The sequence below is a fragment of the Esox lucius genome, chromosome 8 (assembly GCF_011004845.1).
Source record: "Esox lucius isolate fEsoLuc1 chromosome 8, fEsoLuc1.pri, whole genome shotgun sequence".
In the NCBI taxonomy this organism is placed as follows: Eukaryota; Metazoa; Chordata; class Actinopteri; order Esociformes; family Esocidae; genus Esox; species Esox lucius.
Genome location: NC_047576.1, coordinates 20,268,375 through 20,296,156, shown reverse-complemented (window position 1 = coordinate 20,296,156; position 27,782 = coordinate 20,268,375). Strand labels below are relative to the sequence as shown.

At 43.6% G+C, this 27,782-nt stretch overlaps 5 protein-coding genes across 10 annotated transcripts in view; 3 read left to right on the top strand and 2 right to left on the bottom strand.

Annotated features, from left to right (window-relative positions):
• Nucleotides 1–55: 55 nt before the first annotated feature.
• dhcr24 (24-dehydrocholesterol reductase) lies at nucleotides 56–9,683 on the bottom strand. Its single transcript, XM_010872114.3, has 9 exons — nucleotides 9,271–9,683; nucleotides 8,487–8,642; nucleotides 6,218–6,323; nucleotides 3,261–3,379; nucleotides 2,311–2,574; nucleotides 2,024–2,167; nucleotides 1,350–1,547; nucleotides 1,040–1,218; nucleotides 56–862 (listed from the first exon to the last, which is right to left on the bottom strand). Exons 1-9 carry the CDS (start codon nucleotides 9,499–9,501, stop codon nucleotides 709–711), a joined length of 1,551 nt encoding a protein of 516 aa, XP_010870416.1. The 5' UTR covers nucleotides 9,502–9,683; the 3' UTR covers nucleotides 56–708.
• Nucleotides 9,684–9,903: 220 nt separating this feature from the next.
• si:dkeyp-51f12.2 lies at nucleotides 9,904–13,807 on the top strand. 2 transcript variants are annotated; one of them, XM_034293888.1, is made up of 4 exons: nucleotides 9,904–10,062; nucleotides 11,243–11,406; nucleotides 11,489–11,769; nucleotides 11,915–13,807. In XM_034293888.1, the coding sequence occupies exons 2-4, from the start codon at nucleotides 11,320–11,322 to the stop codon at nucleotides 12,135–12,137; spliced, it is 591 nt and encodes a 196-aa protein (XP_034149779.1). In that variant the 5' UTR covers nucleotides 9,904–10,062; nucleotides 11,243–11,319; the 3' UTR covers nucleotides 12,138–13,807. The 2 variants fall into 2 exon arrangements, with proteins under 2 accessions (XP_034149779.1, XP_034149778.1); XM_034293887.1 differs by lacking the exon at nucleotides 9,904–10,062 and having other exon boundaries at nucleotides 10,694–11,406.
• Nucleotides 13,808–14,678: 871 nt separating this feature from the next.
• si:dkeyp-51f12.3 (uncharacterized protein LOC107988041 homolog) lies at nucleotides 14,679–17,800 on the top strand. 2 transcript variants are annotated; one of them, XM_034293664.1, is made up of 4 exons: nucleotides 14,679–15,239; nucleotides 15,321–15,488; nucleotides 15,620–15,828; nucleotides 16,880–17,800. In XM_034293664.1, exons 2-4 carry the CDS (start codon nucleotides 15,363–15,365, stop codon nucleotides 17,031–17,033), a joined length of 489 nt encoding a protein of 162 aa, XP_034149555.1. In that variant the 5' UTR covers nucleotides 14,679–15,239; nucleotides 15,321–15,362; the 3' UTR covers nucleotides 17,034–17,800. The 2 variants fall into 2 exon arrangements, with proteins under 2 accessions (XP_034149555.1, XP_034149554.1); XM_034293663.1 differs by having other exon boundaries at nucleotides 14,682–15,239; nucleotides 15,345–15,488.
• An 863-nt stretch (nucleotides 17,801–18,663) lies between these two features.
• Nucleotides 18,664–23,112, top strand: bsnd (barttin CLCNK type accessory subunit beta). The gene is made up of 3 exons (XM_010872111.5): nucleotides 18,664–18,924; nucleotides 19,225–19,286; nucleotides 22,561–23,112. Exons 1-3 carry the CDS (start codon nucleotides 18,748–18,750, stop codon nucleotides 22,673–22,675), a joined length of 354 nt encoding a protein of 117 aa, XP_010870413.2. The 5' UTR covers nucleotides 18,664–18,747; the 3' UTR covers nucleotides 22,676–23,112.
• usp24 (ubiquitin specific peptidase 24) overlaps nucleotides 22,756–27,782 on the bottom strand; it is a 34,745-nt gene continuing 29,718 nt past the window's right edge. For all 4 annotated transcript variants that reach the window (XM_029121825.2, XM_029121826.2, XM_029121827.2 and 1 more), the window contains 10 exons: nucleotides 27,093–27,390; nucleotides 26,839–26,941; nucleotides 26,624–26,742; nucleotides 26,406–26,519; nucleotides 26,241–26,306; nucleotides 26,070–26,136; nucleotides 25,913–25,991; nucleotides 25,695–25,770; nucleotides 25,196–25,393; nucleotides 22,756–24,908 (listed from right to left, as the gene is read on the bottom strand). In XM_029121825.2, the coding sequence (XP_028977658.1) occupies nucleotides 24,846–24,908; nucleotides 25,196–25,393; nucleotides 25,695–25,770; nucleotides 25,913–25,991; nucleotides 26,070–26,136; nucleotides 26,241–26,306; nucleotides 26,406–26,519; nucleotides 26,624–26,742; nucleotides 26,839–26,941; nucleotides 27,093–27,390 (1,183 nt within the window). In that variant the 3' untranslated portion in view covers nucleotides 22,756–24,845. The remainder of the gene's footprint in view (nucleotides 24,909–25,195; nucleotides 25,394–25,694; nucleotides 25,771–25,912; nucleotides 25,992–26,069; nucleotides 26,137–26,240; nucleotides 26,307–26,405; nucleotides 26,520–26,623; nucleotides 26,743–26,838; nucleotides 26,942–27,092; nucleotides 27,391–27,782) is intronic.

Genomic DNA, 27,782 nt, shown 5'->3' with positions numbered 1-27,782 from the left:
AACATTAAAATGTATTAGGACTAACATGTTTATCTTGGATATAAAGTAATAAATGTATTGTTGACAAATCAAAGTTTATTATCATGCATCAACAGAAATATTTGTGGTCAAAAGCAGTAATGTCCTTTTTCTTCTTTAGGACACATACACACGCGTACATACATTCATACATACATACATAGAGTACACAGTGTGAACTAAGCTGGTGACTGTTATTTCACAAACCAGAGGTAGTTGTGAAATACTTCATACTCCACAGACCACTGAGTTTAAGGCTGAGTTTAAGTACAGTGGAAAAGACAAAAAATACTCAAGTGTTCTAACAGGGTGTTCTAACAGGGTGTTCTAACAGGGTGTTCTAACAGGGTGATCGTCAACACGTGACAGACACAACAGTAGACCGGATATGACATAAGTGCATAAAAAACATCCTTCTCTACTACGTCACATCATTAAAGCCACAGTGCATAAGATGTCCAGTCTGAAGTAAGGAAATATACCCCTCGAAAGTCAAATTAGGAATTGATCAAATAAACGTTAACATCACGAGAAATAACCAGGTTACACAGCCTTGAAAACAGGCCGTTCATAGGGCTGTGTTCAGTGGACTTAAAGTTACAAACAGGCTGAGAACAGGGTGCAAACAACGCTTAGCGACTATCGTCTTCATTATACTGCTGGTGGGGTGGCAGTCTAAAGGGTCAGAGGTCAGTGCCGTGCTGCTTTGCAGATCTTGTCGTAGACTTCAGGGAAAGCGTCGTGACAGCCCAGCTCTTTCCTCAGGCGGTGGTACAAAGTCCCGTCGAACATTTCCCAGAACTCACTGCGCTCCATGTACACATCAGCGTACAGCATCTGGAACCTGGACGCACATTTTAAAATGCTCTATTTGAGGCCACAAATCAAATGTACAGTTAAAAAAGGACTTGAAATATGTGTATGGCCCTCCGTACGAGAGGACGCCTAGCGGACGGATTCCACTCCCCGGACTTCCCATGATGACCCTGGACATAGAGTGGGTGTGCACGCAGAAACTCACCCGTGCACCTCCCTGACAAACTGCTCCAGCTGTCTGCACGAGGCTTTGGCCTGGAAGTGTTTGACTCTGGGCTCTCCGTACGCTCCGATGTCCACATACAGCTCCGCCTCCTCGCCTTTAGGATGGACCATCCCCCGGCCCGGGGGGAGCAGGAACGGACACAACCACAGGGGGTACACCTGGAAGGCGGGGCATACCCAGTCAGACACACCCCTACAACTGGATATCCCAGCTCAGTCACACGTGTGTGTGTGTGTGTGTGTCCGTATTATGTGCCTTATGTGTATGTCCCAGTGTGCGGGAGTCTCACATGGATGTCCTGGTGGAAGCGCGTGATGGCGGTTTGGATGTGTTTCATGGGGACCAGCATGTCCTGAACAACATGGTGTTGCTCGTACAGCTGTCGGATTGTCTCTCCCTGGGTTAGCTTCAGCAGAGAGATCTTAGGAGGAACCATCCATCCAAACAACCAGCGGAACACTGGATGGTTTCCGAATGGGATAATGTCCTGGAGACACACACGCGCGCGCCCGCACACACACACACACACACACACACACACACACACACACACACACACAGGAATCAGGTTTCCAGCTGCGCAGTCGTGTCCATCATGGATAAAACGTTTTTTCAGATTTTCATGTAACATTTTCAGATCAGTTAGCTGCTGCGTGCAACCCTGAATGGGGAGGGGTGGGGGTGCAGCAGCACATGGTCAGTAATTAGAGAATTACAACATCCTCTGCCTGTCAGAAAAATACTCTACATAATTTATAACACCATTTAAGGTTTTGCAGGAACAATTACCAGCCAACCACACATGGCTGCCTAATGGTACTGTGCGTATATGTGTGGTCTGTGTGCATTAGGGAGGCTAATGCAGAGCAACGTCCTGGGGAGAAGATGATGACATGCTAAAATCTGCACGATGAAAGGGTCACTTTGTATCATCTGTCTAATGTACCGGGTGTGTGTTTGTACCTGGAGCTCCCAGAAGATAGACCGCGTGTGCCGGTGGTAGTAGTGGCGCAGAGGGATGTACTCCACAGCCTTCTGGTTGTTGCTGAGGTAACTCTCAACATGCTTGAAGAACCATGGCTTGTAGTGGAGGCCGATCCGGTTGATCTGAAACACCCACAGGCAGACAAACACACACACACACACACACACAGACCAACACGCATATTGGAAGGTTAGATTTTGCAGACAAAGGCAGGTGCCTTCTCCCTCATTCTCAGTTCAATTTCCACTATTTCTCTCTCTCTAACCTTGTTGGGTTCGGCAGTGTCGGTCATTGTGCCAGTCATAATAACCGCTTCATCCAGGGAATATTGCAGACCTTCTACAAAGGTGTTGTTCTTGTCCTTAGACGCCTCAGTGAACCGACGACAGATGTTCTCCAGCCCTCTGATTGGCTCATACTGCAGACGAACCCAACATCTAGCCGGGACAATCTTTATCTCCGCAGCAACCAGGAATCCCAGAGTTCCACAGGACCATGGAACCGCGTGGAACAGGTCAGAGTTCTCCTCCTGTTAAAGAACACACACACATTTGTCTTACTGTTCTTGTTGCGGCCAAAACAATTATAGTGATTGTATGCACACACTTTTATATATAGATCTGGAGGCATGTAGTATCACTCAGTTGTAGAACTGGATATATAGTATTAAGCGTTTATAGACCTGGAGGTTTGTAGACTTTTAGTGTTACTCAATTATATAACTGGAGGCTTTTAGTATTACTCTGTAATATAAATGGAGGCTTTTAGTATTACTGTTATATAACTGGAGGCTTTTAGTATTACTCTGTTACATAACTGGACGCTTTTACTATTACACTGTTACATAACTGGATGCTTTTAGTATTACTCTGTTACATAACTGGAGGCTTTTACTATTACACTGCTACATAAATGAATGCTTTTAGTATTACTCTGTTATACAACTTGAGGCTTTTAGTATTACTCTGTTATATAACCGGATGCTTTTAGTATTACTCTGTTATATAACTTGATGCTTTTAGTATTACTCTGTTATATAACTGGATGCTTTTAGTATTACTCTGTTATATAACTTGATGCTTTTAGTATTACTCAGTAACATAACTGGAGGCTTTTACTATTACTCTGTTATGTGACTGGATGTTAAGTCACTGAACTGGAGGTATGTAAGAGTACTCTGCTGCAACGAGCAGAGCAGTAAAAACAGCTGTTTACCTCAGTGCAGCGGACCAGACTGCCATCAGCCAGCACCAGCTCAAATGCAACACAGATGTGCTGGAAGAGTCCGTAGACATGAGAGGATGACTCTATACCTGTACCCATTACCAGACCTCCTGTAGCGAGAAAGAGAGGAGCAGGAGGGAGATAAAGGTGCAAAATGAGGGTGTTATCATGTTCAGGGAAACAGTAGATGACACACATACAAAAGTGTTTGTGTGTTTGTGTGTGCAGCTCTAGACGTATGTACAGCTGGCTGATGGGAAAACATTAAGCTGTTGATCTAACGTTTATGGATCCGGAAAACCATTACGGAATCTGATCCAATGGGCCAGGCACTCCGAAGCCATTTCCTCAGAGTTCCCCCCCTTTGATCTCTACCATCTACCATCTATTTTCTAATCCAATAAGAGTTTAATGATGCTCTCAACAGGAAATAAACAACCCTGATGGGTGAGATGCCATGGAAACACTCAACTCCAAGTTGACAGACTGCCAGTCTTTGTATAGAACAACAATAATAGAAACATATTCCATTTATAAACTGGGTTTTGCCTTTCAGTCGGTCATTCATTATGGCGCAATACGGGGAACATGCTCGTATCTTGTCCACACAAACGGAAGTTTCAGAAACTGTGTCCATGAGCATTGCAAAATACACTGAATAAAATAACTAACGCTTGCAAGACCAGAGTTCAAATCCTGCTCACAGATTAGCCCAGGCATTCCAGGGGGGCTTCGGTGGGTGCCCCCCCCCTTTTAGGGAAGTGACATTTTGGGTTGGGAACCTGTCCTACAGGAGCATAGCTTATTAAAGTAATTTCCCTGTGCTCCCTATCCGTTTACTGTGGTGAATATTTGTTTTGGGTAAGCTGGGCATCAACTCAAATATTCTGTAAATGTCCCAGCTCCCAGCCTAGCTCAGAGTGGAGTAGGAGAGGATGAATAGGAGTAACAACATAAGCAAACAATGACCCATCACCATGTAGAGTGCTACTGAAAAGTATTCAGATTTTGGAAAGGAAACTTCAGTGAACAAATACACTTTGATGCTTATTTAAAGAGGCGGTGTGTAGAATCCTGCCTGGTAATGTACACAAGACTGAATTTAAAGAATAACATGACTTTTCTCCTCTTCCCTCACTGAACCAGACCACAATAGTATTATCTAATCCAGGGTGGTTGTGAGTGGGAGGGATGATGCTGCATGTGATGCAACCTGATGGACTGGCAGAAAAGATGAAACCCTGAATATCCCAGGCACTTTTGGAGAAAAACTAAATGTTATGGAAAGACAATACTTGAAACCATAACTTAAAACATGAATTGCGGAGGTTTAATGGTCAATTTTGCTTACATTTATGCTAGTTGAAAATGAAACATACGGCCCCTTTAATGTATCTAATGAACAAAGTTGTCCAGCTCCCTGTTCCCCTGTGTGAAAAACAATTACCCCCCCCCCACTCCAGTACACTCAAAAACTGGTTGTGACAACTTCAGTTGAAATGACTGAATCCAAAAGCTTCCTGTAGTTATCGATCAGTCTTTTACATCTGTGGATACACTCTTCCATACAGAAATACTTGGACAATTTGTTCTGAACATTTTCCTGATGCAGTATGTCCTTTCAATTTAAATCTAGCCATTGACAAGCCATACTTTTAAGCCATTTGATGTAGACCTGCTTGTTTGTTTTGCATTGTCAGCATCATCTCACAGATTTACATTTACTGATAGAGCAGAATAGATTTTTTTACATTTACGGGAAGATTTTCAGGCCCTGTGGCAGAAAAGCATCCCCAAAACACCTCCACAATGCTTTACCGTTAATTTGGGATAAATACTGTAGACTCTATATTATACAATGCAGCTAAACAATATACAGAATCTCACAAAAGTGAGTACACCACTCACATTTTAGTCAATATTTGAGTATACCTTTTCATGTGACAGCACTGAAGAAATGACACTTTGCTACAATGTAAAGTAGTGAGTGTACAGCAACACTACTTGGCACCGCATGACAAAGAACTCTCTGAGGATCTGAAAAAAAGAATTGTTGCTCTACATAAAGATGGCCTAGGCTAAAAGAAGATTGCCAAGACCCTGAAACTGAGCTGCAGCATGGTGGCCAAGACCATACAGCGGTTTAACAGGACAGGTTCCACTCAGAACAGGCCTCGCCATGGTCGACCAAAGAAGTTGAGTGCACGTGCTCAGCGTCATATCCAGAGGTTGTCTTTGGGAAATAGACGTATGAGTGCTGCCAGCATTGCTGCAGAGGTTGAAGGGGTGGGGGGTCAGCCTGTCAGTGCTCAGACCATACGCCACACACTGCATCAAATTGGTCTGCATGGCTGTCGTTCCAGAAAAAAGCCTCTTCTAAAGATGATGCACAAGAAAGGCCGCAAACAGTTTGCTGAAGACAAGCAGACCACAGGACATGGATTACTGGAACCATGTCCTGTGGTCTGATGAGACCAAGATAAACTTATTTGGTTCAGATGGTGTCAAGCGTGTGCTTTGCTAAAGAAGCTGAGGGTAAAGGCCAAGCATGTCTTCAGACATAAACCCTATTGAGCATCTGTGGGGCATCCTCAAACAGAAGGTGGAGGTGCGCAAGGTCTCTAACATCCACCAGCTCTGTGATGTCGTCATGGAGTAGTGGAAGAGGACTCCAGTGGCAACCTATGAAGCTCTGGTGAACTCCATGCCCAAGAGGGTTAAGGCAGTGCTGGAAAATGATGGTGGCCACACTTTGGGCCCAATTTGGACATTTTCACTTAGGGTTGTACTCATTTCTTCAGTCACATGAAAAGATATAATCAAATATTTACAAAACTACGAGGGGTGTACTCACTTTTGTGAGATACTGTATATATATAAAGAACAACTATACCACAATACTGTAAAATGATACCAGTGATGAGACATTATGGTAATACAGTGCGCACCGACAGTGAGGTCGTCAAGTTCTGGCAGCACAGGCAGAGTCCAGCCCAGGGAGTTGAGGAGGGCTGTGATCTGGCCCATATTGACAAGGGGCTCCACACGAACTACCTGTGACACACATAGTATGTAGATGCTCAGATCATTCAGACTGACACGCACACAAACGCTGTAGTTCTGTAGATTGAAGTATTTAAAGTCACAGTCACCCTTGGTAAAGTTTTGCCCCTGGGGAAAGCTTCGTCCCTGGGAAAGCTTCACCCCGGGAAAGCTTCGTCCCTGGGAAAGCTTCACCCCGGGAAAGCTTTGCCCCGGTAAAGTTTTGCCCCTGGTAAAGTTTCATCCTTAGTAAAGTTTGTCAAAAAAGGCTGTATCAAATAAACAACACAGGTTATGAGCTCTACTGTAATTTTCCAACATGTTTAATATATTGTACTTCATTAAGGATTCAAGTGAATAGATTTTTGCCGGATCGCGTAAACGAAGCCGGCCAAGAAGAGTGACTGACTGACTGACTGACTCACTCACCTTGTTATATAGCGTAATGGTTAGAGAAGCGGATGTGCGAACTATATATCCCCAGTTCGTATCTCCTCGCAAGCGAAGCAAAGTACACATTATAAATTATTCCGTATATACGAAACTTCGCTGGCTAAAACCTCCAGTGACTACATTATAGTAAGACTGAAATAAGACAATATACGGTTATTATGCGACTGTTTCTGGTGGATTTTCGAAGTACGCATCCGTGCATGCGCTTTGAGACAGGATAGACAAACACATTTGCTGTCTGCAACATACAGTAGTTACGTTATAGTGAGCCTAAAACTATATACAGTTATATTGCGACTGTTTCTGGCTTGGAAACATTCATCTTGAGTCTCGCTAGCAATTGCTCAATTCTTACGATTATTCCTAAGAAATTTGTAAGTCTATTACTGGCTAATAAGCTGTTCATACGGGCAGTGGCAAAAGCTAACAGTTCATAGATGCTATTTGTGGTGGAGGTAAACATAAAAAGAAATGTTAGTCAGTTTATCACAATCCTCAAAAGTGTTTAGCGACTATTGAAATGCTTAATTCCGTGGCGTTGTGGTTAAAGACAGTGCCTCTCACGTGGAAGACTCAAGTTTGAATCTATTGTGAACAACAATATTTATTAATTTTATTTCCACGATTCTCTTGTCGTTTCACTTGCTGAAAAAGTTAGTTATCGTCGCCTTTATTGATAGTTATTGTATCAATGTCATTCATGAATGAAACAAAAAAGTAAGTTGTTATGCCATGAAATGAAATAGCTTTGGCAGACTCACTAGCAATTGCTCAATTCCTATGACTAGTCCAGTAAGTTAGTAGATAGTGGTAAAGCCTATTACTGGCTAATAAGCTGTTCAAACGGCCAGTGGCAAAAGCTAACAGTTCATATACGCAATTTGTGGTGGAGGTAAACTTAGTAAGAAACGTTAGTCAGTTTAACTGTATCAATATCATTCACGAAAAAGGCCAATAAGCTGTTAAAACGTCCAGTGGCAAAAGAGGATTTGTTCAGGATAGACACAAGACACAAGATGGATCCTTGAGATCCATCACTTACAGACTGCCCTCTTTTTATTCAAACCACAGGTTTTCTATGGTACTAAAGTTTGGAGACTACAATTGCATTGGAAGCGTTTGATTTTGTGGTGAATTAACTCCTTTTGATGTGTGCTTGACTTACAATAGCAACAGGGAGCGTACAGGTTTCAGCCCATGGCAGCAAGTCTTCAGCAAGGTTACCTGGTACAGTCCATTATGCTGTGGACCGTAACAAAGGACCAGTGGATGCCAAATAACCCTTCAAAGATCCACCAGGTTCTGCACCAAGTGGAAATTGCTTTAAACTCTTAATGAAGTACAATATATTCTACATGTGGGAAATGACAATACAGCTTATTATCTGTGTTAATTAAGTAACAACGTTTTTCCTCATCTTTATCAAGGGTGCCATTCATTTTGATATGACGGTATGCATGAACAGTATGTTTGTGTGTGTGTGTGTGTGTGTGTGTGTGAGTACAGGTGGGGGCCAGAAATCTCTGCAAGCATAGCAAGAGAAGAACAATCGGATATTGTGGTCAATCCCAAGAAAAAAGCCATTTTCAATTTAATGGTTAGGGTTAGCATAAAACGGTTAAAATCAGAGTAAAGTTTAGGGGTTATGGATTTTAAATGGGAACAATCTCAGCTACCTGCAAGCATAATAAAACACAAAATGTGTGTGTGTGTGTATCTTACCTGTCTCTGTGTGTCCACCTCCAGAATGTCCATCATGTTGATCATAATGTTCTTGTTGGTCTTCTTGTATTTCCCTACTCTCAGGGAGACAGTCAGCCAACCCGGACGACCTGTACACATTTGTGTCTTCCCTCCCTCTTTCCTCCATTCACGTACCTGCCCAACACAAACAGAGTAATTGTTCTGGATGTTAGCATTATGGCCTCTACCTACAGTTCTGGACATGTATTGCACAGAAAAAGGTTGATATTTGAGTTCTCCTGGGGCCTCTGGTTCAAGACCCAGTCCAAGACCCAGCTGTTCAATGTAAATCACTGCAGAACATTACGGGAGAATGAGATGTAGTAAACCTAGAGAGGGGCAGTGCAGTATCTGATACCATGCTGAAAAGCTGAGCACTATCACTATTCCCACACACTATGTCTGCTTTAGTTTTCAGGGATCTGGATCAGAATTAATTCTCCTACATAGTCACACTGGGAGTTATCAGAACTTAGAAACTAGGTGCTTAGAAATTAGGCAATATTGCATTATTGCTAACGTATGAACTGTGAATGTCCAGATTATAGACAACAACCTAATTTTACTTTACACTTCTGCTCTTATGTGTTTGTATTCGTTTTATGTAAAGTAGTAGAACTAGATAGGGTGGGAAGTAGAACTGCTTAAGGGTATAGTGGGTAAAGCCTGGTTATAGTCAGTAAAAAAGGCGCACCACATTATCTTAAACAACGTATATAACAATATTCATATGCATCCTTGCAATGTAGCCACGTGTCCGTACCTGTCTCTGGATGTCACGCACGCGCTGGTGGTGCTGTTTTGGTGCAGAACACATCTTGAAGATGAGCCACGCGCGCAGGTAATAATAGACATCAAATATGACTGACAGCGGCAGTAGAAACAGACAGACAAATATCCATCTCTGATGAACTATCACGTAGTCCAACCCTTTCACCTTGATCCACAACAGAAACAGAACTACTATTCCTCCAAGATACAACAACGGATCCATAATCTGCAAGTTTGCTAGCAGATAGGAAAGCACTCCTGGGAACTATCAACCTTTTACTGTCAAGTCTTTAGAGCGAACGATGTAATTTTATAAACTTCTGCTTTTTAAAATCCAACAGCAATTCTCTACGCCAAAACATAAAGACACCTACACACGAAGACAGGTGTGTAAATATTGCCGTCAGCAACCTGCCACTAAAATTATTTCTCTCTGATTGGCGAGTCTGGCTGGGGGTTTGGCCTCCCCGCCTCTTGTCGGTCCTTATTGGTCAACCACGCGTCAATTGCGATGACTGCAGTTGGTACGTTGGAGCGCTTTGTCCAATGAGAGGGTAAAACACCGGTCACACCATTCACCCCTGTTCGTACCTTCATTAACATGCAGCAATTTTGTAATATCGGGGATCTCCAATCGATGAGAACCTCTTATACATCCGTCAAAACTATGGAAGTGTTCCCGGTTGGGAGCAAGTTAAGAACTGGTTAAACACATAGAATGCATTCGGAATAACCTGATGCATTTTGGCGAGAATTAACTGTCTCACTCCGCGTCAACCCTCTGGTAATACACTGGATATATTAAATTAAAGGATAAAATGAATGTATTCTTCAATTGAACAAGGTCCAACCGTAATGTAACTGGAGAGTTATTGGGGAGTGCAACACGAGGCGGGGAGCAATTAAAATATAAACTAAAAACGAATTGTCTTCATTTAATTTTCAATTGGGCAAATGTTTACACATTTTTCAGGATGGCATGATAAAATTACTAACTGTAAATAAAACATGAGTAACATAAAATATAAATCTGTTATAAACTTTTATATAACTCCCAGTATAATAAAATTAAGCAATAGTCATATTTACATGCAATCTCCACAAGAAGATGTGTGAATACATGGTGAAACAAGTATTTAAACAATATTCATGGTAGCTTGTAGTTTATTGTAATCCGTGAAAAATCCCTGCATGACAAAAATGTAAAGATATACCGGACTAATTAGTTATCTAGGCCTTGTAGTCTTCCGGATGGTCGGTACTGTTCTAATCAAGTTTGATTAGTGACAACCCCATTTTTATTTTATTGTTGGGTTGTATGAATAAAAGTCAATTCAACACCACATATGTATTCAGGCACTCACACACATGACTGGAGCATTACTGGGCGATGAGTGGTACGAGCACATTAGTGGGTGGGGCCGGGCGCCAGTAAGGGTCCTTAATGGGCTGTGCTGTCAGATCTACAGCCTCTCCAGCCCTAAACATCATCTCTCTCTCACTCTCTGTCTCTCTGTTTGTCTCTCTCTCTGTAGGTCATCATTGACATTTTAGTTTGACATTACTAAGAGTTTTTCATGTGAGCCTCTGGATATTAATGAAAAATGTGTTTCTATTTTAAAGTGAATGAGTGGATACTCTCTCATCGTTTCTCTTCTTTTCATCATCCAACTTGGAAGCAATAAAAGGAAAATACAATTTCATCGATTTTTTCAGTCTTTTCACTAGCTGAAGAAAATGGAACTATTTGGGAATGCTTTTCAGCTTTAACTCTCCTTTGACTTCAGCGGCATTCCTCATTTGATTGCTCTTCGAATCCCATCAAACCCATGTGGACCTAGGAAGTACACTCGGAATGGGAGCTTGTTCCATGGAACAAGACCAGGCAGAGCAAGCTGAACGGGGGCTAGGGTTTTTTCCCAGGGGGTTCCACTGGGAAGACTGACCATATTATCTGTCCCCAGTGATCCCATGGAGAGGCGGAAGCATTCCCTAAAGCACAGATATTAACACACACCTCAGCCCCGAAGATCCTGTAGCGATGCCGTCCCTCCACCACGTCGCCATCTTCATCGGAGTCTTTCTCATTGTCACCGGCGGCTCCACAGCCTTCCTCACCTCCTCACAGGTGGGTCATCTATAAGAACTACGTACGATCTGTGATTATTGCTGTTGCTGTTAATGTGAGTATAATGTTGCTGTGAATGTAGAGCCGCCTTCAGGCGTTCTCTCTGTGCTGTGTGGTGTTGGGAGCCGTCATGCTGATTCTGGGGCTGTTTTGGGGCATGAACAACCGGAACCACGTGGACTACAGCCAGGGAGACTACCCCAACATCCCCCACCAGGGGGAACATCCCAACTATCCCTACCCACACCCAGAGCTCAGTTACCCTGGTCGATACGGCCATCCAAACCTGACCCACATCCTCTTCAGCCCCCCGCCAGCTCCAGGCAGCCACTTTCCAGGGTCCCAGTCAGCCCTACTGCATAGGTGAAGCATATTACTTTTTAAGTCTAAGTCACCGTTATGAATAGTTATAACTCCATATGTTCAGTTAAATGTTATATCTAAAATGCATTTAAATGTAAAGATCACAATGTACTATAACCGTGTGTTTGTGTGTGTGTGTGTGTAGGAATGAGCCCCTGCGTCGAGGGGTATATGGGGCCGATGATGTGGACTACCCCCCACTCAGCCCCCCCTCCAGGTACCCCCACTGCCTGGGTCCCCCACCTCCATATGAGGTTGCCATCAAGACCACCTGTAGCTCCACCCACTTGCGGCGCTCCTACTCAGACACACATCTGGCCTCTGAGCCCCTGTTTGGCCGATCAAGAGAGATCAGCTTTGAAGTATGAGGCAACATCAGACAGGCCCACGCACTGCCTCCACCAACCAGACTGGAGGAGAGATACTGTGGCCACACCCCATTCTCAGGCTCTGCATATTCCCTGTCAGCTCTCATCAAGAAACAGGAGTAGGAGACTTACAGCAACACCTAAACTTTAGGCAACCGTCTTCAAAGACCTGTAGTTTAGCATGTTTTCACAAGCTGCCTTGAAAATGAGACATTTTAATATCTTTCAAATATTTTACCTTTGCTTGCTTGAGTTTTCAGGGGGGAAATGAACTGGTGAAATAACCCAAAATTGCAAACCACACCCAATGTCCACAGTGCCTCTCCCTAATTCCGCTAGTTCTGTATATTATATGCATGTATAACATACAACGTAAACAACTGTTTAATTATGTAAAGTGAATGTGTCTATAAGGACATCTAGTGGTCAGTCGACCTGCAGCAACCAGACTATCAAAGTCCTGCAAATATTGCATTGTCCTAAAGCAGTAAGTCCAATCCTCACTACTGAAGACCCTGTCCAGCTTGACAGAGAATTCAAATACTACAAAAAACTGTCCAGTTGTGTGGATGATTATACAACATTTGCACCAAACATTCACCAGATGTTGCAAGAACCTTTCCAGAATGCATTATGTCAGTTAAAGTGTATGAATACGGCCTTTACGTACAGTGGTTACTTTGGTGAATAACGTACCCGCCGAGTCAAGGGAGAGATTACAATGGTTTATTGAATAATTACGCAGTAAGTGTATTTTCTTTGGTTAGTGTACTCGTCTCAGTAAGGAAATGGAAATACACACTCATTTCTACAGGGTGCGTAACTTCCCGGAATTCGACTGAGTATCTTTGGCTAATTATGCCGCAAGCTTTGACAGAACGTGACTTCCTGTGACATACAAAACTATGTTCTCTTGTTTCTGAACACATTTAACTCAAAGCGTACAGTCATACGATATTCTCCCAAAAGGTTCCCAAAATGTTTAATAGAAATGATTTAAAACATAAGAACGTGTTCTTAGTCATACTTACCTGATAAAATAATGGCTAAAATAAAACATTACTCTATTGTTTGCCCTGAACAGTTCTCTGATGGCTGTTACAGATGTTGTGCACACTATTTTAGTAAAAGTTTTGTTCCTGAAGAAAAATTTATTAAAAAGAAAAAGAAACATTGAGTTGAAAAAGTACTCCCATTTGTTACCTCTATGCATTAATCCTATCCAAAAGCCAAAGTTGGGATAACTTTGTCTAAAACTGGGCCGTAATGACCTACGCCTGCTCTGCCACCATGTTATCCATCCCAACACATCCTCAGGAGAGACTCAGGTTGAGAATAGCAACAGACTACACAAGATCCATCCAGATGTAGCCTCTCCTTGGCTGGCATGTATTCACTTCATCATGTTCTAATGATGGTACCTAATAAATGCACATGCAAATATGTTTATCTGCAAGCCATACAAATGCTGGACACTTCACCTGGTTTGGGCACCTACCTATAGACACATACACACACAATATTTGAGTAAATAAATTATTGGTAGTGCGTTCTATTATTGTTATTTATTTTGAACTTATTTGTATTTGTTTCTAGCAGTGTAGAAGACTTGGGCAGTGTCGATTGCATTGTGAATCCTATGCATATGACTAATAAAAACCTTGAACTTGTATTGTTGTGTGCAATTGGGTTATTTGAGAATAGGATTTGAGTTGTGCTATTTCATTCAACAAATATTTTGTAGTGGAGAAGGCAGGCTGGGCCATCAACCCTCACAGTCAACCATCAATAAAGATGTTAATACCAAGATGAACAGAGGTGTGTATGCTCACACCTCTTTAAATGAACAAGATAATTTAAAGTGAAATCTATGTTCCCTATCCCCTAACCTTTAACCCAGGGGTGGGCAAACTAAGGCAATTAGCTAATAAAATACTTTTGAGGGGAAGTAAAACATAACTTATTTAGACGCTATAATGGACCTACTGTATAAATATTTTAATTACTGCCCCTTTCTGGTCTGCAAGTCATTCATGATTAACAAATGACAAAACAAATATGGCCATTCTTCTAATTGCACAATCCTGATGTGGCCTCAAGCGAAAAAGTTCGCCCTGCCTGCTTCAACTGGACCTTAACCGTGATGCCAAACTTTACATATAGCGGTAATGTAATAGTTACACAAATCCAAATTCTAACACTACGCCGAATTTAACGTTTTTCCTAAAACTAATTTCTAAGACGGGAAATTTATTTCCCAAATCTGCCAAATGTTTAAAGTTTTAACATATTTGGGGTTCGAATCCCTAAATGTAGGCCTACACATAACCATGGATCACAAACACAGGCTAAAACACAGACGTTTGACGAGTAAACAGATTTTCATTCAAAATTAATATTTCCTTAATAACCCTAACCATCCCACTCGTAATTTAGCCCTAATGTATAAATCTAACCCAAAATCTGAATGCTAACTCTAGCTATTTCTAATTATGTAACCCTAGCAAAGCCAAAAAAGAGGACGGGACAATCGGTCGTCACTGCCACGTATTGTCCTTGGTTTAGGATAATCATCTGGATTCTGTTTACACTGTCGTTTAGATTAAGCAACGTCCAAATATTTTTCTGACAAACACTGACGACTTCCAGATTTTTCTCTTCTCCGACACTGCATTGCCCTGCCTCCCCCACCCATCTCTCTCTCTCCGTCTCCCTCTCCTTCCCTTTTCCCGTCACCGAATAACGTTCGGAAACTGACTTCCTATGACCATGAAGCAGAAACGGGCTGTGTGACTACTGGGGCGAGTGTTCTGCCCTACGCACACCGCGATGCAAATTAAATGTCGACCGCGCCATGTCACGTTATAGCTGTTTCAATGGATCTATCAGCATAACATCTGGAAAGAGGAATACAGTCGATTGGAATATCAGATTTATAACGGTTCGTTATTCAAACAATCAGAGCCATGCTCGGCACATGGAAAGAGAAAAGGAAGTGAAAACAGCTGAGGAAAAGAGAAGTTAAAAGACAAGGAGGTTTAGAAAATAAGTAATCACTGTCCATTATCCCTGGCTTGGAAGTTGAAGAAGCCTTTGCAGAAGGTAAAGTAGTGAGCTATTCACCTCACAGTAGAGTTACAGATCAATCAACAAGTATGATATAATAACTCCCATCCGTTTTAGATCTCTTTCTGTCTCTCTCTGTAGATTGTGTATGATGGTGTGATGGTGTTGGAGGGGGAGTGTCGAGTTGTGTTTGAGCAAAGCCAGGCTGTAGTTCCAAGGAGACAGGGGGAAGGAAGGAGGCTGTCTCCCCAGCGCTTGCTGCTATCACTCGGTCCATCTATAATGGTGTGTGTGTGTGTGTGTGTGTGGGGGGGGGGTGGTCACATTCAGTCTTTGTGTGTGTTTATTACCAAAATAACATGTTAACTGGGTACTAGGTTGTGTCCTTACTTACTGAATGTTTACTGTGTGTATAGATAGTAGCAGGTTTCCTGATTTTCCTGAGTCTGGAAGGTCCACTCCTTTGGCTGGGGGTGATGATGGCAGTTACTGGAGCAACGCTGTCAATAGCAGGACTCTGTATTTTCATGACAACGCTAAAGGTGTCAGATGTACCGGGACACTTCCTGTTACACCCCCGCACAGGGACACGCTACAGCCCACACCAGGCTCTGGCCATCCAGAGGTACACCCGCACGCACACACACACATGCGCACGCACACACACACTTGCGCACGCGCACCCACACACACACGCGCACACACTCATATGCACACGCGCACACATTAATTTCTCTGTTGTTGCTATGTTTCCCTGCTGTACTCTGTTGTAACTGTCAGTGAATTTAAACAAGCTTGGTCCTGCTCAGTGTCCAACTGACCCATGAACAGATACAGACACACACTGACACACAAACAGGACCAAGTAAGCAGAGTACCGGCCAGGCACAGAGAGCCATCAGGTTCTAATTACTGCAGCGGACATTGACCAGAGTAGCCAAACTGTCTTTTAGGGCATTCTTGGGTGGCTGCATACAGCTCAGTATAGAATAGAAATAATTTTTTTCCCCCACTGCTTTGTTTCAGCCTGGTTAGGATGAGAGATGATGTACAATCAAATTAGATCATCCCACCATTTGGCTTCAGCCTCTCTGACCGTGGTACATAATGGAGCCAGATGGATTGGAGACAAGGGAAGGGTTCTGCGCGGCGAGGGAAGTATGCCACTGGAGCACCATGGGAGTTGAGAAAGTTGAGGAAGGAGCCAACAACGAACCGTGCTTTTCCTTTGTGTGGTTTCAGAATCCTCACGGTCCCATTTGGTCCAGTGGTGTATGCTCCTGAGTCCGGGCCCGTGCCAGGAATCCTGGCCCCCCTGGGAACATATATGCCTGGGCTTCCTCACATATAGACAACTTAGACATTATTAGGATTAGTGGGCCCTGCCAAGCCCTGGACCCGTGAATCATGCCCACCTGTGCCCGCATTAGCCCTGGCTGAGTCCTACACGTTTATGCTGCAGGGTGGATTTGAGTCCGGCCCACTGCTCTTTCAGCAGAAAGTGTCCTCTGATAGCACATAGGCAAATTTACTGTGTATCTTTCAGTGTTCCAATATGTAATATAGTATCACTGCTATCAGTTCATTTCCTGTAGTCAACCTGGTCTCTTCCTTTCAGGAAGCCTGTCTGTCCCGTAGAAATATTCTGGTGATGTCCCTTAATTTTCTCTCCATAGGAGGTTGGACCGGATACGCAGGGAGATGTCGGAGAATTCCCGCGTGCCGCCCACTCCACCCCTCCCCTTGCCCCCCACCCCCCCTCCCTGGGACCTGGAGGCTCCACCCTCCTACGACTCTGTCATGAAGAGCCAGGGACCCTCTGACCTCTAAGGACTACGAGAACACTATACAGTTCAGTCTGAGCTGAACAGTAAATCAAGGACAGCCGTTCTGGGAGTGACCTTGTTCTGGAGCGGAGTAGCAGTAGCACAGAGGGTGGAAGGGATTTGGCCCACCAACGTTGTTTACATGTAAACATGACAGCTTTACATACTTTTTTGACGAATGACAAGTCTGTTATAATGCTTTTATTAAGACTACTGAAGCGTAACATACTGCGCTCCTGTGATTTATAAAAAATACTTTTTGGAACTTGTTGTTGCTGTCTCTTTTCAAGACAGTCCAGTTGCCATATATTTTGTCTTTTTAGCGGTTTGTGCTCCATCAGTCAGGTGAGCCCAGTATAAGCCTTCACTACACAGCAGCACCCAGACTTTACTACCAGACTCAATGGAGAACGTGGCCTTAAAACCACTCTTACTTTCTTGTGGCCTTAGATTCCATTGTATGTGCTGTGACTTTTGGGGGAGTCTTTTTTGTCCTTCCCCAATGTAAGTGTATGTAAATGTGCATGCACGCTTGTGGTCATGAGCACCACTGATTCTCTCTGTTCGTACTTTGATTTGTTCAGTAGGGACTCTGAACTGTCATTACATCATAACAGACAGATGGTCCCAACCAGAAGTGCCTTGTTGTATCAGCGCTTAGACGCTTGTTGTCCAAGCACAGTATTGTTCACTGTATTCTCTGGCACATTGCAGGCTTCCACTGTTCCGGTTGTATTGTGATGTCCTGATCAACTGTAGTAAATGAATAGCCCAAGGTCTCTGAGTGGTTTGTGTCTCCATTGTGAGTGGTGAAGTATATTATGTGAAAGTAACTGTCTTTTACATTCCACTTCCCTGTGATCTCAACTGCCTCAGTACCTGAGCTTAGAGGATTCTTATGATTGCTTCTCCTCTGAGCTCAGACAATAGAAATGATTATTACCCTGCAACCAATTTAAAGTCGAAAATGCTTTCACTCACTAAAATATAGTAAGAGCCCCTATAGCCATTTCTGTCACTACGCATGGTTTGTAATTCCCCAAAATGTAAAAGTTAGATTTTTTTTGACCAAGTGGTCATCTCTGTGGCAGCAGGGAGCCTAGAGGTAAAAGTGTCTGACCAGTCACTGAAATACAGTCAGATCCTTTATAAAATGATATTTATGTTTGTATATTTTTTATGACAATTTATTTATTAAGTCAAGCGTTTTGCCAAAAGCCTACATTGCCAAACCCTACAAAAAAAAATAGACCAGGCTCCTTCCTGGAAAAGGAGTCTTTACATTGTTCAGTTCAGGGATTTGGGCATTGTATATTTATATTTATAATGGTTTACGTTTATTTAGACACTTATAATGGCAGGCAAATGCCTCAGGAATTGAAGAATGACAAGGAGAGAGTAAGTACGATGGAGGAAGAGTAGGTCCTGTGGGCCTTCTGGCAGCAGTACCCTGGGGCAAGGTGACCTAGTACTGGCCACCATGCACACACACACACACACACACACACACACATGACATAGCCATACTCCACAGTCTGCAGGCTTTAATAACCAGCAGAGTGGAACTCCTCTGAAATTCCAAATCTATAACCTGCCCTCTTTCTTACTCCTTCTCTCCTTTGGTTTCTGACCCAGAGCATAACCTGGATTCAACGGATCTTAAAGCTGTCCCTTACAGAGTGGGATTGGGGTCAGAGGTCACTGGTCAGGTTAGCAGCATGGCAGAGGGGAAGCCGTATCGATATGGTCTGATTGCGGCGGGGCTGTGTGTGTTGTTGGTTGGTCTGTTCGTCATGTCTCAGGAGCAGCCTCATGTCTTTGTAACACTCTGCTCACTGGGGGTCATCATGGTTGCCCTCGGCACAGTGTGGAGCGTCTGCCAGTGCTACCCTAAGGTAAGGACAGGTGAGTGTGTGTGTGTGTGTGTAGGCAAAGGTGACATTAAACTTACATCATGGAACCAGCCGACCGGGGCTTTTATAAAGCAAACTCCCCCCAAAAAAATCTGGGTATGAAAGATGGCAAGAGAGAGAGTTTTCATGGCTATGTTCCTCAGAGTGTGTGTTTGGAATGTTGTCAAGTACAATAACGGTTGGATTGGTTGTCATTGTTTCCACTGTCGGTCCCAGAGACAAAATGAACAAATAATGAGTGTTTACAGGACTGTCAAATCTCCTTGTCTATTTCTGTGTTAGGTGGTGTTGATCTCTTCAAGCCCAGAGGAGAGAGGTGAGATCAACATGGAGGAAACCAGCAGGTACTATTACTGTACATTGTTAGCTTTTATTTGACAATATTTGTGTACATACTGGTTTCATCACTTAGAAAATTCTATAATATAACCTTTTATACAGTTGTGCTCATAAGTTGCCATAACCTGACAGAAATTGTGAAATATAGTGATCATATGAAGGCATTTATTATCATGTAGTTGTTTGGCTCCTTTTTAAATCATAATGATAAAAGAAATCACGCAAATGGCCCTGATCAAAATTTTACATACCCTTGAATGTTTGGCCTTTAATTAATTAAATTGCAATTAGTGTCTGTGCATAAATTGTCAATGAGTTTTCTAGCTCTCACGTGGATGCACTGTGCAGGCTAGATACTGAGCCATGGGGAGCAGAAAATAACTGTCAAAAGATCTGTGTAACAAGGTAATGGAACTTTATAAAGATGGAAGAGGATATAAAATGATATCCAAAGCCTTGCTAATGTCAGTCAGTACGGTTTAATCACTTATTAAGAAGTGGAACATTCTGGGATCTCTTGATACCAACCAAGGTCAGGTAGACCAAGAAAGATTTCAGCCAACACTACCAGAAGAATTGTTCGGGATACAAAGAAAAACCCACAGGTAACCTCAGGAGAAATACAGGCTGCTCTGGAAAAAGACAGTGTGGTTGTTTCAAGGAGCACAATATGACGATACTTGAACAAAAATGAGCTGCATGGTCTAGTTGCCAGAAAGAAAATATTACTATGCCAATGCCACAAAAAAGCCGGTTACGATATGCCCGACAACTCCTTGACATGCTTCACAGTTTCTGGCACACTGTAATTTGGAGTGATGAGACCAAAGTAGAGCTTTATGGACAGAACCATAAGCGCTATGTTTGGAGAGGGGTCAATAAGGCCCATAGTGAACAGAATACCATCTGTGAAGCATGGTGGTGGCTCACTGATGTTTTGGGGGGGGGGGGGGTGAGAGCAAGGTGTCTTGTGAAAATTGATGGCAAGATGAACGCTTCATGTTATTAGAAATGACCTGAAGGCATTTTGCCAAGACAAATGGGCAGCTATACCACCTGCAAGAATTCAGGGCCTCATAGACAACTATTACAAAAGACTGCACACTGTCATTGATGCTACACAATATTAAGAACTAAGGGTATGCAGAATTTTGAACAGGGGTCAGTTCATTTTTTTATGATTGTGCCATTCTGTTATGACCTACAGTTGAATGTGTATCCCATAAGAAATAAAAGATGTGTTTTTTCCTGCTCACTCATGTTTTCTTTACAAATGGTACATATATGACCAATTCTCCAAGGGTATGCTAACTTTTCAGCACAACTGTATATAGACCCCTTTGTAAGGGCACCAAAATTGAGACAATTGGCTTGACCGTTTTTTCTGGTTAGACAGGTGAATTCTATTAATTATTTGTACTGGCATAAGACAGAGTGGTCAATATCTAGTGTTCATTCTACAACTGTTTCCACTGGTGTAGCATGGTTACTCCAGGCCGGGGTACAAGCTGTCCTTACACCCCTTCTCCCGGATGAATAATTACCCCCCGCCCACCACGGTCCCCCCAACCCACCACAGGCTCTGGTGCAACCGTATTTTTCGTTTCATAATATGACAAATGTTTTCAATGGGTGACAGGTCTGGACTGCAGGCAGGCCAGTTTAGCACCCAGACTCTTTTACTATGGAGCTGTTGTAATACGTGCAAAAAGAGGTTTGGCCTTGTCTTGCAGAAATAAGCAAGGCCTTCCCTGAAAAAGACATTGTCTGGATGTTGCTCCAAAACCTGTATATATTGTTCAGTATTAATGGTGTCTTCACAGATGTGCAAGTCACCCATGCCATGTGCATTAATGAACACCCATACCATCACGGATGCTGGTGTTTGAACTGTTCGTTGATAACAAGCCAGAGACTAGGAGATGGTCAGTCTATCCTCTTTAGTCAAGAGGACGCGGCATCCTTGATTCCCCAAAATAATTTATAATATATAATCACTTGAGAGAATTCCATTTCACCTCAATCCGTGTTTAATGAGCTTGGGCCCAGAGAAGGTGGTGGCAGTTCTGGATCTTGTTCAATTATGGTTCCTTTGCATGGTAGAGTTTTACCCTGCATTTGTGGATGCAGCAACCTACTGTGTTCACAGACAATGGTATTTGGAAGTGTCCCGGAGCCCATGCAATGATTTCCACTTTAGAATTGTCTGTTTTAAATGCAGTGCTGCCTGAGGGCCCGAAGATCACGACCATCCAATATTGGTTTCTAGTCTTGTCCCTTGCATACAGAGATTTCTCGAGATTCCCTGAGTCTTTTAATGATATTATGTGCAGTAGATGATGACATCCCCAAACTCTTTGCAATTGTACATTGAGAAACAGTCTTTCAGAGAGTGGTGAACCCCTTCCTGTCCTCATTGCTGACAGGCCTATCCTCTCTGGAATTATCTTTTAATACCCAATCATGTTACTGACCTCTTGCCAATTGATTTATTTAGTTGTGATATTCCACAAGGTTTAGTGTTTTTAGCATTACACAACCTTTCCTCACTTTTGTTGCATCAGTCCCAACTTTTTTGAAATATGTTGCCGAAAAGGTTTTAACATTTGATATGTTGTCTTTGTACTATTTTCTATTGAATATAGGGTTTAAATGATTTGCACATAATTGCCTTGTTTTTATTTAGATTTTATGCGGCATTCCAACTTTTTTGGAGACAGGGTTGTAGGTTTTGCATTTGCTTTTGGAATCTGCTTTTGGTATTTGTTAGCATGACGACCTACGATGTGTCAATGCAAGTTAAAGAAACAACTACAAAGCTGAAAAATCTTAAAGAACCAGCCAAAACCTTATGCTCACCAAAAACAACAGTTATGAAATTCATTTAAAAAATTTACTGGTGAGCTGAGATTTGACAGATCAGAAACAGAATCCATGAGGCAAATGTGGCTGTCACCCAACTCATTCTGCAGAATGTCCAGCAAAACTACCAAGGCTCCACTTTAAGATGCGTCCAAAACAGGATAGACAGGTTATTCTTCAGAATGGTGAAATCATCTAGATATTAATCTATTATTTAACTTCATAGTAATATTTTGATATCAAATACAAACTTAGCCAAAAGAAGGAAATGCTTTAGATAATTAAAGGCCACCATACCCTGTTACTAAGAAGAATGATCATGACTATCATGACAATGCTTATGTGATGAAGTTCCAGGGAATGACGAGAATCTTCTGTACTGTTGTCACTCATCTCCCTCTTCTCCCTCTCTCGCAGGGATCCACTGACTAATTTTTACAACAAAGTCAGCATCAACGGTCCCGCCCCCTCTTGTTCTATCCCTATGGTAATGCACACCTCCCGCAGCTGTCCCATACTTCACATGGCTTGATTGGAAATAAACGTATTTGACAGACATTATAGCTCAAATGTAATCACTCGTGCTTCGCGCACACACAAAGAATACAACAGTTTACAAAAAGTTGTGCATTCCATTTTATTTTATATCAAATTTCCCCATAATCAAACTCTGATGTACAAATGAAAACTGGGTTTGAACATGCAGTGTCCTAGCATGGCGGACTGGCTTCCAGCAGGAGTGATGCTCAAAGCAGAATCACACAGATTAAAAAACCTAGATCGATTTCATTCCTTCCGGCACCTTCCCCCCCCTCTCCCCTTCACGCCCGTAATCTCCACCCCTCCACACACCGACCCACAGACAAAAATAAATGATTGATTGGTACTGTTCTGAGGACTACAGGTGCTGCTGAGGGTCAAACTGAGCAGTCTGCCCTGTGAGTGGGTGTTGCTGAAAGCGCTGACACACACACACACACCTTCTGAAACTAGGAGCTGGTCAGTCTGCTGGTCGATATACAACACGGTCAAACACACACACGCACAGAGTTCACTGTAGCCAGTCACCTGCCACCGGGCAGGGGCAAAGGGTGGGAGGAGGGGTGAGAGAGGTGAAGGGAGTCAGGAGACGAAGGCACTTGAATTCTCCCAGGGGGTGGGTTCGGTCAAGAGGTTTACTGGTCAGAGGTCAGGGTGGAGTTGTTTGGTGTCGGAGGTTGTGACCCTTTGGGTGTCCAAAGGCAGATATGAACGGACTATGAAAAACAAAGGCAAAGAAAAAGAAACCCAGTTGGCAAATAAGATCCTGAATAATAATGAAGATAATGATAAAGCACAGGGAGTAAGCCGTTTGTGGGTATAAGAGGGAGAGCGTGTGTGTGGATATTTCATTGGCACCCAAAATAAAACTTGCTCCAGATCTCCTCTCGTTGGCACAATGACCCTTCTGCTGTCAAGCATGTTTGTCTCTCGCACAGGTCAGCTGTCGTGGAATAAGGCCTAAGTACAGTCGTGTCAGTAGAAACAAAAATTCAACCTTATGATTTGCTGTTTGTCAGCTGGAGGGGAGGAAAGCATTGATTCATTGGTCGGTTTGGCTCAATTCATGTTCTAGAAACATCTGTAGGCTGTTACCATAGATACCAATGTGGTAACTGGAGAAACAGAGACAACCATAGAAGCAAACAATTTCTATGGCAGTGGATCTCAAACCTCTTGTCATAGACCACATCCGTTTCAGAACTTTGTTGTAGCCCTGAACTCTCTCATTCACCTTTTCCAGGGCTTGACAATTAGTTGGCAATGTGATTCAAATGGGCAGTATCTGGTATAGCTGATATACACGGAATGGCCGAGGGACGTGGAAAAAGAGGTTTGAAAAGCACTGCTCTCTGGAGGCATTGGCTGTATCGGCACAGAGCACAAACTCAGTTTGATACAGTAAGAACTGTAAAAACAAAACAAAAAAGTGTGTGTCAGAAAGGTGATTAACTGCTCTAGTGGACCTGATTACTGCTGCACTCCACTATAGACAGAGGTGGACTATAAAGTGCATACTTAAAAACCCAGGTTGTGTGTGTGTGTGTGTGTGTGTGTGTGTGTGTGTGTGTGTGTGTGTGTGTATCTTAGTTCCTCCAGAGCAGGTTATACCGCTGCCTCACACATAAACACTCTACTGAGTGGAGCACAAGAGACTTTAAAATATTATATCTTACATTTGAAATTACAGCTATGGAACAGATCTTTACAATAACGAATATGTCTATTTAGTTACATTGGCAAATATGAGGAACAACTTAAAAAACAACAACAGTCCTTTCCTTGTGAGACAGTAGTGGCTACGTCTGAAATGACACCCTAACGCCTATATAGGGCACTTCCTCTGTCACTGAGCCTTTGGTCAAAAGCAGTGAACTTCATAGCCAGCAAGGCGCCATTTCAGACTCCACCAGTAGTACAATAAACCACTTAAGTCTTTACTCTTTCCTCCAGCTCGGATTCCATTAGTCTGGTCTGGCAGGAAGTCCCTCATGATTATTCACGCATCCTTAAATGCCCCAGCAACCAGGAGAATAGGTGTTCTGATTGGCTGTAACGGGCCCCTCCCTCCATTTTCTGGCCAATCAGAGGCAAAAAGCAGTCCTGATTGGCTGTCTGGAGCTGTGGCATGTCTCCATTGGAGGGACTGCGTCCTGTAGGAGCTACGGGTCAACATCCTCCAAATCACTCTTTGAATCGCCGAGCATCATGGGAGACTCAGAACCCTGAGGTAAACAGTGGGTAGAGAGATCGCATGAGATGTAGCATTTGAGATCAAATACATTCTAAAGGCCAGAGGTGTTTTTGTATGACTTAAATTCCTAAACGACCCAGATTGTAAATGATTGATACTGTTATGAAACACTCCAGTCTAGATCTATCACCGAAACCAGCCCAGGAGTCTCAGCAGGGAGATCTTTGGACTCCCTGTTTAACATACGCTATCGCTACATGAAGTTTACCATTAACACAATGAGTGACTGGCAGACCGCATGTGCGCATGCATTTGTACCTGTCGGAGGCTACGATCTGCGTTGTCATTGACTGGGCTGCCGTCGGAGCCGTTGCTGCTGCCGGACGGCTCCTTCTCGTTGAGCAGTGCTGTGGCGTAGGCCAGAGTGTCCTGGGCTGAGATGGTGCGCTGGAACGTTTTGGCTGTGGACGTCTCATTGGACACGTTGCTCTGAGGAGTCCAGTAGTGTTCTGACATCTGACAGAGAAACACACGCTGTCACACTAATGTACAGTCCACTGCCCCTCACAAACACACACATGCACACACATACACACAGGCAGGCGGACACACAGGCAGCCAGGCAGGCGGACACACGGGCAGGCAGGCAGACGGACAGGCAGACAGACACGCAGGCAGGCAGGCAGACAGACACACAGGCAGGCAGGCAGACAGACACACAGGCAGGCAGGCAGACAGACACACAGGCAGGCAGGCAGACAGACAGGCAGGCAGGCAGACACGTCTGAAATTGTGTGCTAGATTGTTTGATGCTTGCCTTTTTCTGCAGCCACTGCACAGCCCAGCTCCAGTGACCAGACAGATCCTTAAAATAGTCCTTGGCAGGACCACACCTGGAGAGGAAAATAGACCAGGTCGGCATGAAATTAGAACTGAAAAAATGCACCTTGCTTCTAAGTCTCTGCTGCCAAACCCATTGAATATTTTCAGATAAGGCAGTGATCTGTGGTCAGACACTCTGAAGGAGAGACTCACTTCTGTGCCAGGGTGACCAGGAACTTGACACACTGGTAGCAGCGGCTGCTGTCCACGTTGTTGCTCTGATGCATCAAAGCTGTAAACAGGAAAACACTTTAATCCACACACACAAACACATACACACACACACAGTTGAAGATGGAAGTTATCCTACCTAGCAGGCCTTTCTCTGTCTCAAAGGCATACTTCAGTCTTTGGCTTTGTAGAGGATCCTCCACCACCTGAAAAAATTGCAAACACACACGTTAAACACACACACAGCCTGCAGCTGGCACTGGTCACTGTGACCCAAGACAGATTGGACTGATTGACATCTATCACTCACCAGCAGCTCCTGCAGCAGCTGGAACACATTCTTCAGCTCATGAGGCGGAGCCGTCTCCAACTGGGTCTACTCACACACACAGACATGGTAATGGCAGGGTTTACTGGCTTTTGGAATTCTCTTTAATAATTCTGTGTATTTAGAGCTGGGAGTTGTAGTTCCTACATTGAGTAGCTGTAGCACTCCGAGGGAAAAAGGTTCATTACAGAAGGAGCAGTAGGTCACCATCTCGATCAGCACCGTCAGAGGGCCTGACAACTCACGCATCGCAAACATCACCTATACACACACAAACACACTTCAGAAACACAACCTGTTCCATATAGGGATGTGTGTGTAATGAGACGGTGTGTGTGTGTGTGTGTAATGAGACCGTGTGCTACCTCCAGCAGGTAAAGCTGTCCTTCAGGGGTGAATAGCGAGGCCATGATGTCAGCGTTGAGGGGGAGGAGGGGGGAGGAGGCAGGGACACTGCTCACATTCAGCTTACACACACCTTTGTCTGAGAAACACACACCAGCCCATTACTAACGTGTCCTAACTGTGGTAATGGAAGTGAGAGGGTATCTGTTTTCACGTCTTTGTGTGTGTGTGTTACCATGTGTGCGCTGCGAGCTGACGTCTGAGTGGAGTGTCATTAGTGCCAGGGTTGAGTGGAGATGCAAGAACTCTCTTGACTGGGCCGGACTCCACCTTCGATTCTGGAGGGAGGGACAGAAAGAAAGAGAAAAGGAGAGAAAGGTAATAAGCCCCCAGAACCATCAACAACAGCATCATATGAATGTATCTGCAGCGGAGTAGTGTGTGTGTGTGTGTGTGTGTGTGAGAGTGTGTGCGCGCGCGCATGCGCACCTGGTTGTTCTGTCTGTTAGGACCGAGGAGGAAGACAAGCATCCTGCGGTGTGCCGAGTGCTTCAGCAACAACTGGCAGGGAGCCGAGCCCCTCTGGGCAAAGTTGCTGAACAGGCTGAAGTATTGGTTGCAGTGTTTGACGTTCTCTGGAACATCTTTGTCCAATAGGGAGAGGAGAGTGTTGGTCAGGCTGTCCAATCCAGAGTCAGCAAAGTTGAGTGCACTCTCCAAGGTCTTCTCCAAGATGGCCGCCACTACTATCCTCACCTCTCTCACCCCGCACTCCAACAAACACACCCTGTAAGAGGACAGACCCAAGATGAATGCAAAAGGCTAGTAGGATTGTGACGGTATTATTAGCATTGCAGTGGATTTGTGTACAGGAATAACAATAAAAGACGGCGAGGGGATATGCGCTCAATAGGAAACAACACACTGTGTAGTTGCCATGGTAAGCAAACACATTTGTTAACTTAGCTAAGCAAACCATCTTTCAACCTCGCCAAATAAAATAAAAATATGTACTTCAACAACACAATGAATGTTTGGATTTGGAGGGTTGTTATCAAAAGCAGAACAAACACGTAACATGTAAGAATGAACAAAATATTAATGTGCATTGTAGGGAAATAATGCCCAGTCCAGAATGCCCTGCAAGCCAATCAGAAACTAACATAAACAAAATCCATG